This window comes from Phascolarctos cinereus, unplaced genomic scaffold (assembly GCF_003287225.1).
Source record: "Phascolarctos cinereus isolate Bilbo 61053 unplaced genomic scaffold, phaCin_HiC Scaffold_4;HRSCAF=312, whole genome shotgun sequence".
Lineage (NCBI taxonomy): Eukaryota > Metazoa > Chordata > Mammalia > Diprotodontia > Phascolarctidae > Phascolarctos > Phascolarctos cinereus.
Genome location: NW_027555847.1, coordinates 129,809,637 through 129,826,475, shown reverse-complemented (window position 1 = coordinate 129,826,475; position 16,839 = coordinate 129,809,637). Strand labels below are relative to the sequence as shown.

The following is a 16,839-nucleotide window of genomic DNA, read 5'->3' as shown; positions in this document are numbered from 1 at the left end:
GAGAGACAGCAATTCAAAAAGCATAAAACAATCTAAGTTCCTCAAGGGCGGGGACATTTTTAAAAAAAAAATTTTTTCAATCAACCATACCTAGCACAATGGCTGAAACACAATTATTTTTCAATAAATGATTGCTGAATAAATGAATAGCAAGCATACCAAAATTAAGTGGTTTTTAGACAGTCTAAAATGGTCACTCAATATCCTTGTGTGTTTTTTCTGCCACTTTGTCACCATCAATGCAGATGCAAGACAGAACGAAGGGTTCTTTTATTTCACGGGCCACTAACCAAAAATCATTCAACATCCTGGTGGCCAACACTCTGATGATGACGATCTTCTTCATACTTAGCTAGCTGCTTTTTGGACAATACAATCTGTTAGCAGGCTATACTCAAAAGTCTTTCCATCTTTCTAATGCCTTCCAGAGGTTGTGTTTGCCTTTGAAAACCCAGGGTCACTTCCATGGCATGATGAATCATTACATCATGACTTGTAGAGGGAAACAAAAATAAAGGACAGTAGGTAACCACCAATGTCAGAAGACTATTGCAGGGGAGAAAATGACTAGATATCAACCAAAGACTCCACCTACGTGATACTAAAAAATATTCAGCATATAGCTAATCATTACCTGCTTATAACAGAGAGAACCGTACTTAGTATTTCCTAAATAGAATACTTTTAAAATAGAGTCCATTAGAATGCAGTGTTATTATCTTACACAATCATCAACAGAAGAATTTTGTGAAAAAGCTATTTCACTAGACTGACAAGAAGCAAACGGTCTCTCTCTCCCTCTCATTCGGTCTTATCTTTCCCTCTCCTTTCTCTCTCATTCTGTCTTCTCCCTCTACCACATTCTTTCTCTTATTCTCTTTTTTCTCCTCATTCTGTCTTTTTATGTCATCTCCCCCCTCTTATTCTCTCTCTCTCCCTCTCCCTCCTTTCTTCCCTTCATTAATTTATATTAATTTATCTGTATAGATGTTTTATCATCTCACCACAAGTTGCCTGAGGGAAGAGACTATTTCATTTTTGTCTTTATCCATAGTGCCTAATGTAGCAAGCTACACATAGCAAGCACTCATGAATCCAAATTCCAGTCTTATATTTACAATGATATATTGGATATGGATACCTGAATGTTCCATTGTCAATTGAAACTGTACACTTTAAGGGGCATCTAGGTGGCGCAGCGGATAGAGCACCGGCCCTGACGTCAGGAGGATCTGAGTTCAAATCTGGCCTCAGACCAAACACTTGACACTTACTAGCTGTGTGACCCTGGGCAAGTCACTTAACCCCAACTACCTAAAACAAAACAAAACAAAATCGTACACTCTGAAGTTATCTTCCTGCCAAATTAGTTCTCAATAACCCATCTCTGTTACTGGCACTACCATTGTCCCAATCGCATCAGCTAGGTAACTATATATCATCCCTGACTCAGCCCTCTTGACCTTTCTCTAATACCAATGTTAGAGTTCTAGCAATTTTTCTTTCATATTATTTCCTGCATGTTCCTTTCTCTCCATTCCTATTGCTGTCACTCCTGTTCAGGTTCTCATAACTTTGTACATGGATTAATAATACAACTTCTAAGGATGCCACCCCATAGCAGCCTCTTCCTTTTTCCAATCCATCCTGTATGCCAACACTAGACAAATCTTCCTTAAACACAGTTTTCACTGCGTAACTCTCCTACTTAAGAAACTATAGTAACCCCTCACTACTTAGCACATTGAGTCTTACATTCCTCTACCTGGTGTGTAATGATCTCCACGAATCAGTTTCACTTTGGTTTTTATTTTCCTCTCAATATCCTGCAGAGTACTCTATTACAGAAAGGCCAGTATTCTCTCTGTCCCATGAGAAGTTGCTGATGATGTTCCCATCACCTGGAATATTCTGTGGCTAAATTCTGCTAGTTCTTCAAGTTCCATCTCTTTCAGAAGTCTTCCTTAACTATTTCAGTAGTTATTTATCTTCCCTTCAATCAACAAGCATTTATTCAGTTCCTCTGAACTCGTACAGCAATGATAATTTGTACTATTTAATAAACTTATATGATGTCTTCTAGTTATTCATCTTATTTCCTATGCATGAGTTTTATTTTCCCAAACAGACTGTGTAAGCCCTTTGAGGATAAAGACCATATACATAGGACCACAGATTAAGTGTTGGAAAGGACTCCAGAGGCCAATTCGTCTAACCCTTCCATTTCCAGATGAGGAACCTTTCATCTTTATTTCCCATACCACCTAAAACAATGTCACAAACTGAATCTTTAGAAGTGTGAAGTATTTAGGCAAAAGTCAAAGCAACACAGCCATATTTAATATTAGCTTATCTTTATTAATCCAGTCTAGATTTACCAGATCTATGACAGAATGAGGAGAAAAAAGAGAATGAGAGGGAGAAGACAGAATGAGAGAGAAAAGAGAGGGAAAGATAAGACAATGAGAGGGACAGACAGACTAGATTTACAAACTGAATGGATACTCAGTAAGTATCTGTTGATTGACTGAATTCCAAGAGGGTAGGTAACACTTCTATTTTTGTCTTGTTTTTCAGGTATCCTAGAATATGTTGTGGTCTGTTACAACGATCTATTTACATGCTTTTCAAATGCTGTGTTAAAATGATGAGTCATACACAGTTCATCTTTTCAGAGGAGAAAATATAAAAATTTTTCAGTTTTCTAAGAATATATTTTTCAAACTTATTTCCTGATAATTCTAGATTACAATCGACTTTTCAACCTCCTAGTTTCCACTGACTCATCAAGATAAATTTCTTTGAATGTATGGGTTTTGTTTTTGTTTCTTTTTTTGAAGTAGGGAACTTTGACATATTTCATATTTGGTGATTCAACAATTAGAAGGCTGTTTAGACATTTTCAAGTACTTTAGCGAATAAGGAAAAATTAAGACTTTGTTCTACTTAAACAATTCATAACTGAATGGTTACATATAGACTGGATAATAAAGATAAGCTAGGGGGCAGGCTAGGTGGCACAGTGGATAGAGCACTGGTCCTGAAGTCAGGAGGACCTGAGTTCAAATTCAACCTCAGACCAAACATTTGATACTTACTAGCTGTGTGACCATAGGCAAGTCACTTAACCCCAATTGCGTGAGGAAAAAAAAGATAAGCTAATACTAAATGTGACTATGTGCTTTGACTTTTGCCTAAATACTTCATACTTCTAAAGATGCCCTTAAAACACAATGCTATAGTCCAGCATGTAAAATAGGTCAAGAGTGTCAAATAATCACTTTCACCTTCTTAATCAACAGCTTTAGAGAGACTTGTACACTTAACTTGACACCAAAAGGCAAGCTAGGTTGAGTAGCAATGAAATACAGTAATCAAGATTGAAGCCATGCCCACCATTTCACAGGGCTGTTCATTTGAGGGTAGAAAATCAAAAGATTACCAATGTAATTGCTACATGATTAGCTTAAAACAGAAAGAGGACACAGAAATCATAATCAAAGTAGACAGAACAATGCCTTCAGGGAAAAAGTAAAAGACTAATTTTGTATATATAACACAGTCATTGAGGTCTGGCAGGCAGGAAGAGGAAATGCTGGCATGCTGCAACAAGCTGGCTGAGTTCTGGCTAAACATTTCAACAACACAAGAAAGCCATACTGGAACCAGGTCTATTGACCTCATCTACCCACCCGAGGCAGGGTCACAGCGGCGAATCAGGAAGAAGTGCTTCTAACAGATGACAATGAAGTAAGAAATTTAAGGTCTCCCATTTGGGTTTTTAGCTGCGACTGAACAACATAGCAACACTAGCTTCTGAAATAGACACACACAAATTCGTGTTTTCTTGTGTACAAGCAGATACTATTTGTCCAACTTCCCAAGGTGAGACATTTACTCTGCATTGTGCAGCCTCCAGTTTGGATTGCTTATCATTCCAATTTCTATTTAGACTCCATTGTAATAGTGAATCTTATTTGATGGTTGGTCTATGTGTCAAGCTGAATGAGGAATTTAATGAAAACTCTGGAGTTATAAAAGGAATTGGAACAGGAAGTAAAACCTGGCAATGAGGCACGTGTTAGTGCCTTGAATTTGTTTCAACTCACCAGGCTTCTGGCTAGGGAAAGGCTAATCATATACACTTTATTCATTGCTAGTAGTTAAATGCTTTATAATTGTTTGCTTTATCTATGACATTCATTAAATCAATACACAAAAATCCAGAACTGACAGCAGAAAGAATGTGCACAAATCTTTTAAAATAGAAAGCTCAATATTTCAGTTTGTTTTACTTAGCTGTACTTCTTTGTTAGAAGGTAGGGTTGTATTGGTGAAGGGCAGAGGAGTCACTGGGAAATGGCAGTGGCGTAGGAAAGAAAAAAGCATCAAGAAAACTTAAAAAGATCTAAGGCCTTGGCTGTTTCTTCTAGGTATAACACTTTTCCAAAAATGTTGGCCATTTAATAAATATAGGTGATGAAAATTTTATGTTTCCAATTATCTTTCAGTAGACAAACTGAATAAACACTTTTATCTTAAAATTACTTGGGGTAGCAATCTCTGAATCTTTTCATTCAACCTAAGCTAGACAGATCAACCAGTTTTCCCTCTGAAGTTCACTGGGTTATCCGGAGGTCAACCTGAACAGGGGAGAGGCTTTCAGAAGCACATTAAATTAGGACTCCCACACCCAAATGACCAATTTTTACATTTTACCTCCAGAGGAAACTGAATTGCTATAGCAGAAGAAAGCATCTCACTATGAGTAAACTAAGCCTACTCATTCTAGAGTTATCACTTCAGGAAATGCACATACTTTCTTAGATAAACCACAGGACTGCTGAGGCACTACTGGCCCACTGCCATGGAAGAAATATTGTACCATGCCTAACTAAGCATAATGAATGCTAATCCGGAAATGTTTAATTTACTGCTTATCCTAGAAAGTGTCATTCTCCTCATTCATATTATTTAGTTTTTAATCCTTCCCTATTTCCCTCCCTCCTTCCCTTCCTTCCACCTCTTAGAATCCCTAGCTCCTGCCAAGGCTCAGCTCAAGTGTCACATCCTAAAAAAGGACCTTCCAGGTCTTCTTAGACATGGCTAATTGTTAGGGGAACATTTCTCCCCCAAATTACTTTACATGCACACTTTAAATTTACATTTCTTTGTTCATGTTACTTCTCTACCAGTAGAATGCAAGCTTCTTGAGAACAGGGGCTGTTTCCATTTTTGTATGTATGTTCCTAGTGCCCTGAATACTTCCTAGTACACTGTAGACAGTTAATAAATTGCTGTTGAATTGAACTGAATTTTTATTAGGCTTCATTTTTTTTTATGGCCAGAACCCAAATTGTTTCAAATATTTTATTAAATGTAAATGGTAGGTCCGCTCAATTTTAAAAACGCAATCTTTCAGAACAGGTGAAACCATGCCGAAGAGAAAGTCTCAGGAGTCAAAATGACATTAAAACTATAAAAATCTTAAAAAACAACCAAGAAACCCTTTTCAACATGAATGAAAACCAGCCAGGAAGTGCTGAGTAATACAGCTGGCACACACTGTTGCCTGGAGGCGCATGGCTGGCTCTTCAACAACCTTAAATCCCACTGTAATCCATGGGGGGCACTCTGGAGAACACACACTCAATACAAACAGGTGAAGCTGACAATATTTGAAGGGGGAAAAGACTGGTACTGATGAGCAAGTATTTTACGCATAAAGAACACAAACAGTAATCTACTCTCTTTAGATAAATAAGCTTATAAATGAAAATGAAGTTGCAATTTATCAAGTCGTGTTCCAAGCACTTCATATCTAAGTCAGCCTCATGGAGACCTTTCATATCATTATATAACATGGATACAAACTTCAAGCCTTAATGCTAAACATAGGTCATCAGAGTTGTCAAAGGTTAACAACTTGGCTATTCAAACTTGTTTAAATTGTATAAGAGTTCATAATCGCCTGAAACAGACACTTAAAAAAAAAAAAGTAACTTCTGAATCAACACAAGAGGGAGAAGAGCTCCAATCTCTAATACCTTATGGGGAGGAAGAAGCATTTACCTATTTAAAATATATTAACTATGAGATTTTTTTTTTAGCCTATGAACAAAACCGTGCATATCAATGGTCAGTCTGGAACTGTGCTATATCTAGTCCCCAAACCCTGTAAGTAAGTACAGTGTCTTATGCCCCAGAAATTTACTGACCTTAAACAGTATACATGCAGCCCTTTGTCTCCACAGCACTAATACACCCAGGCTAAGTACTGCTCTAAACAACTGACAACATAATTCTGACAAGCAAGGAGTAAGACCTTTGTCAGTTAATGTAAATGCTGTCATGGCAGCAGAAAGGAACAAAACCTTATAGCTGCCTAGTCTACAGCAATTCTGTTCATGGCACCACAGAAATCAGGCAACTTCCTATTAGGGACAAATTAATAGTTTATTTTTAAAATAAGTGTTTTCATACAGTGTGACTTTTGCCTCTAAATAAAATTGAAAAAGGTTTCATACAGACCCAAAGCTATTTAAACATTGCTTTGTTACTCTGGTATCTAAAATGTTATCTTCAGACTTAACCATCTTATTAAGCTAATACTGAGATGTACAGCTTGAGTATAATTGTTTGCTAACATCATAGCAATGCTCCAATCCATAGACTGCAATGGAGCATATCCAGTTAAGGTTTGCCTTCTTTATACATTTAAATCACAATTAAAATCACCAAGTCAGATCTTTCACAAGGTTTCAATTACAAATTTTTTTTTAAAAAAAGCTCTGAACATAGAAAAAAAATCCACCTTCTAAGTATATTTTAAAATCAATGTGATATTCTATAGCATATTAGAAATCAACACAGCAGATTACTGAAGGGCAAATTACATTAAAAAACATTTACTTGATAAAATCTTTGAATTAGTTTGTTAAAAGAAATTAAGAAAGCTTACCAGCCCTAACTGCTGACTCACTGTCTGCAGCCTCTCCTCCTCCTCTACACACCAATTTAAACATAGAATCCTGCAAACGTACCAGCTAATCACAGCAACCCCCGATCACATGACTGGAGGCACAGCCCTCTGCCAATGAATTCAAATACACTGGTTGCATCATGGAACTTTTATACATGGCTCATGCTGAGAGAATCTACCATATTAACTCTGAGACATAACAACATAATACAAAGCAATAAGACCAATATTCAAACAAAACTACATGACTTATGTTAGGCAGACAAATACATGCAAAAGTGAATAACAGCTTTGGGAGATATTTTAATAGACTCAATTGCAAATGTCGATTCTTGTGATTTTGAAAATAATCAGCTACCATTTTATTTCTGGTAGTATTAATACTTTCCACTAAAGTCATCTTTTAATACCCCAAGTTCTAGAAGGCTATGCCAGAAGAGTGCAGACTCAGGCAGATTCTACTGAGCTGGAAAATCTTCAAGAAAAGGCCCAGTGAGAGACTGTGCCAATTGTCCAAAGCTAGCAAGTTCAGAGAGGTTCATCACCATGCTGGCATAAGGGTGATGAATCCCTGGCCACAGTAACTCTTGGAATAGTCAGTCAACAAGTACAAAAGGTCTAGAAAAAATGTTAAACTCAGATTCTATAAGAACCAGGTTTGAATTCTACCTCAGATACTTATTGGCTTTGTGACTCTGGTCCCTCACCCTCTCTCAGCCTGTTTTCTGATCTATAAAATGGTTATAATAATAGCATTTACCTCATAGAGCTTTTGTGAGGCTCAAGAGACATAGTTTATAGGAAGCACTAGGCAATCATTAAAGTTTTCAGCTACTGAATTGTGGAGGGGTCACAATGTGTCAAGAGACAGCATATCCACATTTATAAAATTATAAATCCTTCAAGTACTAAAGCAGTATTACAGCATTCAATTCAAATGCTTATCAAATATGTGCAAGCCACATTTTCATAAGAAAACCATGAGCTACTCTAAACTGAAGATTATCCAGAAGAACAAAAATCTCTACTCCACTGACTCCTTCTGTTCAGTCTTCAGGTAATCTTGAGTCTCTAGAACCCTAAAAAATTCTTCAACTGATACCTTCTGCCCTTCCCTTTACGTATGTCACCTACTACCCCTATTCCTTTTTCCCATTCTTCAAATGGTTTATATATCTTCTTTGCAATTCCTAACTATTTATTCTCTCCTAGATTCCTTATGGTTTTGATTCCTAACTCTTCCACTCCATTGACAGTGTTCTCTCCAAGATGAGTAACTCTTTTCTAGACAAAACTAAAAATTCTCATTTAAATCCTTACGTTTGATTGCCACTACTGCCTATGACACTGGTGACAACTGCGGAGGCTTCTCCAGACTGTGTTCCTTTGGTTTTTATGAGATTTTACTTTCCTGAGATCTTCTATTCCTCTGATAGCACCTTCTCTGGCTTTTCCTTCCAACTATGTGGCCTTCTGTTACTGAAGTGCTGCTCACCCACCATTGTAACTTCAACCACATCCTCTGAACTGATATTTTAAATAACTGCTATCTCCAACTTATCAACTAAGTTCCAATTCCATATTTTCAATTGCCTAAAGGACTTTTCTACTTGGATGTCTCTGTCACTAATACAATGAAAACCAAATGTTAGTGCTATAAAGAGTCCTAGACATCATAGTCCAAAGCCCTTATTTTATAGGTCAGACAACTGAGGCCGAGAGAAGGGAAGTGATTTACGCACCATTAAACCTCTGGATGTAAAAGTCATTAACACAGAAGAAGTGGTTGATGGTCATGAAATGGATGACCTCTCAAAGGGAATAAATATGATGAGACAGAAAATAATATAACAAAAGGAAGAAAAGAAGGATATACCTTATGTACCACTGCTCTTCCTAAAACTTATCTTATATCATCTCTTCCTCATAAATTTATAAAAGTCCCCTATCAACTCTACATTCCTCAACCTGGTTAAGTGCCACCAGCAATTGGCCCCATCTACTGGACCTTATCTGCCAATCCAAATCCTCCCCTCTACCAATTCAAATTCTATATTACTTTAAAAACCTAGGTCAAGTCCCAAATCTTAAAAGTAGTCTTTCCAAACCATTCAAGGCCACACCGATATTTTTCTTTGAATTTCTATTGTACTAGCACATTAGTTAGCATATATTCTGTTACCTTACATTACCCTCTAGTTGTTTCATGTGCATATTTATATAACACTTTTTAAAGTCTGTGAAGCACTTTACATGCATTAAGCCCTACAACATCTCTGTGAGGTAGATAGTAAGAGTACTATTATCCCTATTTTACATATGAGAAAACGGAGGCTCAGAAAGGTGAGGTGACTTTACCTGATCATACAGCTTATAAGGGTCACAAAGGGAACTGAACTTCAGTCTTTTCAAAATTTGGGAATTTTTGCCAGTCTCACTTTCATAAGAGCTAGAACAATATTTCACTTCCTCAGTTTAGGACTCTTGCAATTACCCAAAGGGTTACCCAAACATGAATACAATCATTCCAGGGAGCAAGTAAGCTTCTTCCTCTACACCTGAGATTGTGGCCTGAATTCCTAGATGCCACTACTGTTTTCAATGAAAATCAAATTCATTGCAGATTGAAGCATACCATTTTCTATTTTTCTTTTCTTCTGAGTTTTGTTTCCTCTTTCTGGTGGTTCCTCCTATTGGTTCTAATTCTTACTCACAACATCACTGATATGAAAATATGTTTAATAGGAATGTATATGTATAGCCTATATCAGATTGTGCACCGTCTTAGGGAGGGTGGTGGGGAAGAAAGAAGGGGGAGAAAAATTTTAAACTGAAAAGCATATGGAAGTGATTGTTGGTAAATCAAAATAAATTAATTTTAAAAAAAGAAGTAAAAGGTTAAAATAAAGAGAAGTTTGTTATCTAAGGGGAAAAAAAAGAAAAACAAATTCATGAAGTGTTCCATGTTTTCACTTAGGTGTCAATCTCCTCTATGAAGCTTTTCCTAACTTACCTAATTGTTAATTGCCCTTTCCCTCCTCAAATTACCCACTTACTTATCTGTATTTAAGCTGTATGCCACTCACAGCCCCAAGCAAAATAGAAGCAAGCTCTTAAAAGGCAGGGACAATTCCATTTTTGCCTTTATATCCACAGTGCCTTGCATATGTAATAAATGACTATTCTGCCAATTAATCTAAAGGTTCAACCATTGGGACGAAGGAAAAACTCCTAGACACAGAGTTTCTGGGTAATTAATAATCAATTTATTAATGAGGCTAACCAGCAATCAAGGGAGACCCCGAGATGCCTTAAATACCTTCTGAAAGGGAATTCCCCTGACAAGTGAAACTCCACCTTGATTGGGGGACATTTAATGAGGAAGTGGCCTAAGTCTTCAGCTCCTCCAGCTCATCATGAGCCTCAGCAGCCTTCAGCAATCTGGTTAGTTTTCTCCTTCATAAGCTGGGTCACTCTAAACTCTAATGAAGGTTCCTCCCCTTAGAGTAAGGGCTCCCCCAAACTGGATTTTGTTAATATTCTAAAGTGAAATTAGGTCTCCTAATTGGGTGGGGTCTCACCCAAAACTGGCATTTCGGCTTTGTCTGACTCTTTGTGACTCCATTTGGGGTTTTATTGGCAGAGATTCTGGAGTGGTTTGTCATTTCCTTCTCCAGCTCATTTCACAGGTGAGGAAACTAAGGCTAACAGGGGTTAGTGACTTGCCTAGGGTCACACAGCTAGTAAGTGTCTGAGGCTAGATGTGAACTTGGTCTTCCTGACTCCAGGACCAGCACTCTATGCATTGTGCCACCTAGCCTTGCCTGCTTTTAAACTTACCTTTTCCCTTTGTTCAACATCTTCCTTAGCAAGTCTTACAAAAACTTCATCTCTTTCAGGGAGAATAGTCTCAAGCTGGTTTCCCAAGTACTTTTTCCTTTGGAGAATCTTACTACCAACCATAAGTCAGTGTTGCTGTCTTGTTTTTTTTCCATATGAAGAATTACCTCACAAATCTTTCTCCAAGCCCAACTTCGGGTCCCTTGTCAACAATGTATATTCCTCTACACTTATTTTCTTTTCTCTCTCCTTTTGCTTTTTGGTGAGGCAGTTGGGGTTAAGTGACTTGCCCAGGGTCACACAGCTAGTAAGTGTCAGTCAAGTGTCTGAGGCCTGATTTAAACTCAGATCCTCCTGACTGCAAGGCCAGAGCTCTATCCACTGTGCCACCTAGCTGCCCCCATACCTTTTTTTTTTAAAGGCAATTGGGGTTAAGTGACTTGCCCAGGGTCACACAGCTAGTAAGTGTCAAAGTGTTTGGTCTGAGGCCGAATTTGAACTCAGGTCCTCCTGACTTCAGGGCCAGAGCTCTATATACTGCGTCACCTAGCTGCCCCTCATATCTATTTTCTAAGCAACAATTTGAACTCTATCCCATTCTACTAACTGCCAATGAATGATCAATGCAGATGTTATTATTAATGGGGCTGTCTCTACCATCATCCTTTCCATTGGCTCTCTCCTCTTCCCAACTCCACATTCATCACAGATCAGGCCTCTGGTGAATCATTTATGGTACTTTTCATGCCACCTCAAAATCCGATTCCTTTACCAATACATTTTGTACATTAGTTTGGCACTTTTAAACAGTAACTACAGGTTAGAAATAGACTGAAAGCTTCAGGGTTCTAGTTTTCTTCCTTGTTAATGAACTTTGCATATTATTATACTGCTATTTTATTCAGTGATTTGTTTGAAATATATAGCACAAGAAAATAAATTTATCAAGTGATCCTCAATTTCATCTATCCAGGGGGCAGCTAGGTGGCGCGGTGGATAGAGCACTGGCCCTGAAGTCAAAAGTACCCAAGTTCAAATCTGGCCTCAGACCAAACACTTGACACTTATTAGCTGTGTGACCCTGAGCAAGTCACTTAACCCCAACTGCCTTAAAAAAAAAGTATCTATCCAAAGAAATGCAGACTAATTCTAGAAATGCCTCTATTCTATACTTTCTAGACTATATTTTTGTGGTACATAAAATATGAGGAAAAGTTTATTAGCTATACACTTGTTAGCTCTTCATAAACTGCCATTAGTCTTTTCTGGATACAACTACATAGAAGCATTGTTTGAACTTAAATGGAAATATTCTAACAAAAACACAGACTATATAGAATTGCTAAATTTACCATTCTTGGGAAGACGAAGGAGGAAAAAGGTTATTTTTCTAAGACAACACTAGTTCCTAAGCAAAATTTACCTATAAGTTTTTATAAGAATGTCTATTTAGCTAAGCCTATTAAAAGATAAAACTCAAAGTGATCGAGTAAAATTGTTTGAGCTAGAATTGGCTTTAAAACCAAGTAATGATTAGCAAAGAAAAAGATAAAGTGGAGCCAATTCCAATTTTTCAGCTGCCGCTATGTACAAAGGTGCACTGGATGTTGAGGATATACAAAATAAAAGATATGATCCTCATCATCAAGGGGATGTAGTGCTATAGGAGTTCAAAGGAGAATGAACTTTCAGAAGGGATAAAGGAAGGTTTTGACAGGGTACAGGCCTAAATTGAGACCTGTACCCCTTACCCCAAAAGAATTTGGGTCCGATTTGTTTGAGGGGGGAATGATGGGGTACGGCCCAAGATGGGCCCCAAAAATCCCTCCTTGAACTTTCCTCGAACACTCCAGTGGTTGCCTGAAGCTATAGTCCTATCAATTGGCCTTTCCTTATAGCCAATACCCAATCTCCCAATTCTCTGTTACCCTAATTGAGCCTAGCCCTCTATTGTCTCATCTGCCAGGCCCCCAGTCACTTCCCATCCTACATCCTATCTAGATCCTATTCAACTTCCCAGTCACTCCCATCAAGATCCTCCCTAGACCATTCTTCCAGTCACTCCAGTTTACTAGCCACTCCCATCAAGATACCCCTTCTCCCAGACCCCTCCTCCAGTCACCCCAAACTACTTGGCCACTCCTAGATCTCTCCCACAGTCTTTCTGTATATAAGATCCAACCTGGCTGCCATTTAGGGGCTGAGACTTCCTCATGCCCACTTGTCTTTACGAGAGTCATCTTTAGATGACTGAAGAGTCTGGCCAATATGGCTAATTTTCAATAAACCTTGTCTTTGGCTGAAAGAAGGCTTGGGTTGAATTTATTGTGATTTTGGGGTCCCAGTACCCCTAACTCTCTAAACCTCAACAGTTTCACAGAGGAAGTTTCAGCCGAGCCTTGAAGGATTATAAGAGGAAGGATGAGAACTGCCATGGACAAGTCATATAACCCCTTGGAGCCTCACTAACTGAAATCTATAAACTGAGGAGGTTGGACTTGATGGCCCCTTCCAGCTCTAAACCTATAATCACATATTTAAAATCCTATGAACTCAACTAGTCAATGTACAGGATTAGTTTGTGTGTATGCATATGTATGAGGGGTGGTGAATCATTCTTGTACTTTTGAATGAAAACCTTATTGAAAAAGGGAAAATGTAGACAATTTCAAATAACAAACCAGTTATATTATGAAGTATGAAATGAATTTTTACTTCACATAAGCTGTAAAACTTGTACAACTCTAGTTCTATTTTGCAATTAAATTAGCTGTCAAAGGAAACTCTATGCAAGATGTTTATGTAAATGAAATATGGACTATTGAAAACACAAGTGTTAATACATTCCCAGACACGGTTTTGTCCTGACTTCTAGAGAACAAAGTCAACAATTCCAAGCCACAAATGCAAGTTTTCCCAGGGCAGTGATCTGCTTCTTTTTAGATGTACTCTATGCAAATGCTCTGTCCTACAAAGAGTCCTCAAGATGGGACAGAATTATTAAGATCAAAGATTTTCACATGACAGTCCCCCATTTAAGATTCCCATCTTCTGTAAAGAGTGAATCTTCATATAAAGAGGCCAATAAGGTTCTTTAATAAGTACTGTCCTCTCCTTCTAAATTTCAAGTACAAATGACAAAGATAAACTGTCCTTCATTTGCTTAAAATTTTGGCTTTAAGCAACAATTCTTATTGAAAAACATGGAATTTTCAACTTTCCTATGAGAATGTGAATAGTATATGTAAGAAGGTTCTAAGTCTTAAAAGAGAAATTCAATGTGCTATTATATTCTTCTCAGAGGAATTTTCACAAGTAGTTACATCTTAGATTTCCCTTAACAATGGAAGGCCAAAAGGAAATAGGAATAGTTTGAGTACAATTTTCCATACAAAGACTTAACTAGCAAAGAGTCAGGTGACCATGGAAACAGAGACAAATATTTAAAGACATCTCTCCATGATCCCTCCCCAAATAAAACTTGTATTTCTCGATAATACATATTTTAAAAATAAAACCAGAATAAGTCAAGAAAAATACTTATTTTAGACTAATTATGCCCAAACATTTCATCAAAAACTCAAGAGTAACGCGTGGTGAAGTACTTCATAAAGAACTTACAAAACAAACATAAAAATATGTTCTAGACAAACTGACTACATTAGAAGAAAGCATGTTATTAGAATGTGAATGTCCTCTCCCATCTAAGAGTAAGCAATGATGAAAAAACTAAATACTGTAGACACATTTCTGACATTCTATTCAACCAGTCTTTCAAAATGTCACCAATCCACAGTGTGAAAAATATATTCAATGAAAGAGCTATTTTAAAATAGTCTATTATCTGCATACTTCAGAAGGGAAAAGTTTATGATAATTTCTGTGAGCTGGTAATTATTCTATAATTTTCAAGGCCATTTTAAACCAATCAGAATACTCTAGAAAACAGTATAACTATTTTGTCTTAATTCTCCTTATACTTCTAGCAACCAGAACAATGCTTTGCACTGAGTAGGTACCTAAAAATGTGTTAGCTGAATTAATGGTTCACCAAGATATCTTCTAATCTAGATAAGACTGGTTTAAGCAGGGAAATGTAATTTTACAGTACAAAGAACTAAGCTGGGACCAAAGAGAATTTGGTCCTAGCTCTGGCTCTGCCACTTAGTGGGCATATCACCTAATCTCTCTGATGTTCAGTTTCCTCCTTTGTAAAATTCAAGGTAATATCAGACTGTTGTTAGGACTGCATGAGCCGAAGGGCTCTTTAAATTGTAAAGTGGTATACAAATAACAGGGCATACTACTACTAGATAGAACTGTTCAGTTTCTACATCTCCAAGGTGTGAAAAGGTTCCACTTTTCATTCTATACCTGTGGACAGTAAATGTCTAAATTACAGTTTCTTCCTTGTAAAAAAACAAAAACAAAAACCTACCTGCCACCAGGCTCAGTTCTACTGCTAGACCTGTTCATAGAGATGCAGGGTGGTAATTCTATTTTTCAAATCTTAGACAAGAAAATATTCAGGACAAGTTAAAGAGGAATAAGACAAGCTAAACATTGTTTTCAGCACAGACGAGCTGTGTCTGTGCTGCCAAGGGAGCGTCAAGACCAGTCTCCGTTAGGTTAACTCCGGGAATTTAATCTGATGTTTAGCCACTCTCACTTCTTTTCCTATCCTACTACCATCTTTCCCTACCCCAGTGAAAATGTGGGACCAGAGAACTCGCCAGTGCTAGAAATGACAAAATACTCCTTACTATACACTGAATCCCTCTCCAAAAGGCCAAAAGAGATCACCTTCAGCTGATCTTATACAGGTCAGTTTGAGACTGATGATCACAAATGAACTACACTGAAATCATATACATTTAGCAGTTATGAGTTTTCTCATTTATTGTCTAATATGGCCCTTATAGTTAGGAGGGGATTATATTAGAGGGAAGATTTAAAAAGGACTAAATGGTGGTAGAAATACATTTTTTAACCTTATGGTGAGGTTAAGCCAGGTACTGCTTTTAACTTCATGTGATCAAAATCGACAGATGTGAAAAAAAAATGCAAATTATTTTTCAGTGAGCATTTCCAGAATATTTATCAAAAGAGAATAATCCTGAAAAGCTGTAACATAAATGCAAAAAGAAAAAAAAGAGGAAACACTTAGACTTACCTATTACTGATTCAACTGTATTACTCGGAGGGTAGAACGGGAGAGCTTTGGCATTGATAGCTGATAGAGTTGTAGGGGATGAACTACCTGATCCAATACTGGAAGCCAGACTAGAAGTTATACTGGAGGTTATACTTGAAGCAAGTGGGTTAACCACTGCAAACACACTGAGGTGGTTCTGTTTAAAAATATATAAATAAAATAAGCAAATGTATTTTTGACAGAAAAATATTAAAGTGACATTAAATACAATTAATTGGGAGAGGATGTGGGATAATTAAGCAAATGTTGGATGTATTATGGATTTCATGTGTTTGTGTGTATTCTGTTCCAAACCAAAGGACCAAGGAAAGTTAACTTTTCCAATTGTTCCAAATTATATTTTAAAAAGTCCAATTCAATTATGACAAATATGACAACCAAAATCAGAAGCTACTTATTGCTAAAATGCATTACCAAATACATCTAGAAAGTGTGACCTTCCAGATTTGACAGACACAATCTGATTTTCCATAAAAAATTCCTTTTAAGAAACAGGAACATACCAGCATAAACAAACACAGTGGATTTAGCTGGTGAAGAAAGATGTGGCAGCCAGGTTGGGAAGACTGAACACGCTTTCAAGTATTTTCCTGTATGCCTGTCTACATATATCTTAAGACACAAAAGATAATGCTCCCCATCATAGCTTCATCCCTTCCTGACCAAAAAAAAAAAGGAAAAAAGATCCAAAGTTCTATCCAACCTCTTGGAAATTTGTATTTGGATGGCTACTTCTGTTGTGTGTATATATGAGTGTATAGTAAAACATCTATAACTTCTGAGAATTATTATATTATTTTCC

General features: G+C 37.2%; 1 protein-coding gene across 1 annotated transcript in view; it reads right to left on the bottom strand.

Moving 5' to 3' along the window:
• Positions 1 to 16,839, bottom strand: part of UNKL (unk like zinc finger) — a 120,205-nt gene that overhangs the window by 28,157 nt on the left and 75,209 nt on the right. Inside the window, 1 exon segment of the mRNA XM_021006800.1 lies at positions 15,996 to 16,173. Coding sequence (XP_020862459.1) covers positions 15,996 to 16,173 — 178 coding nt within the window.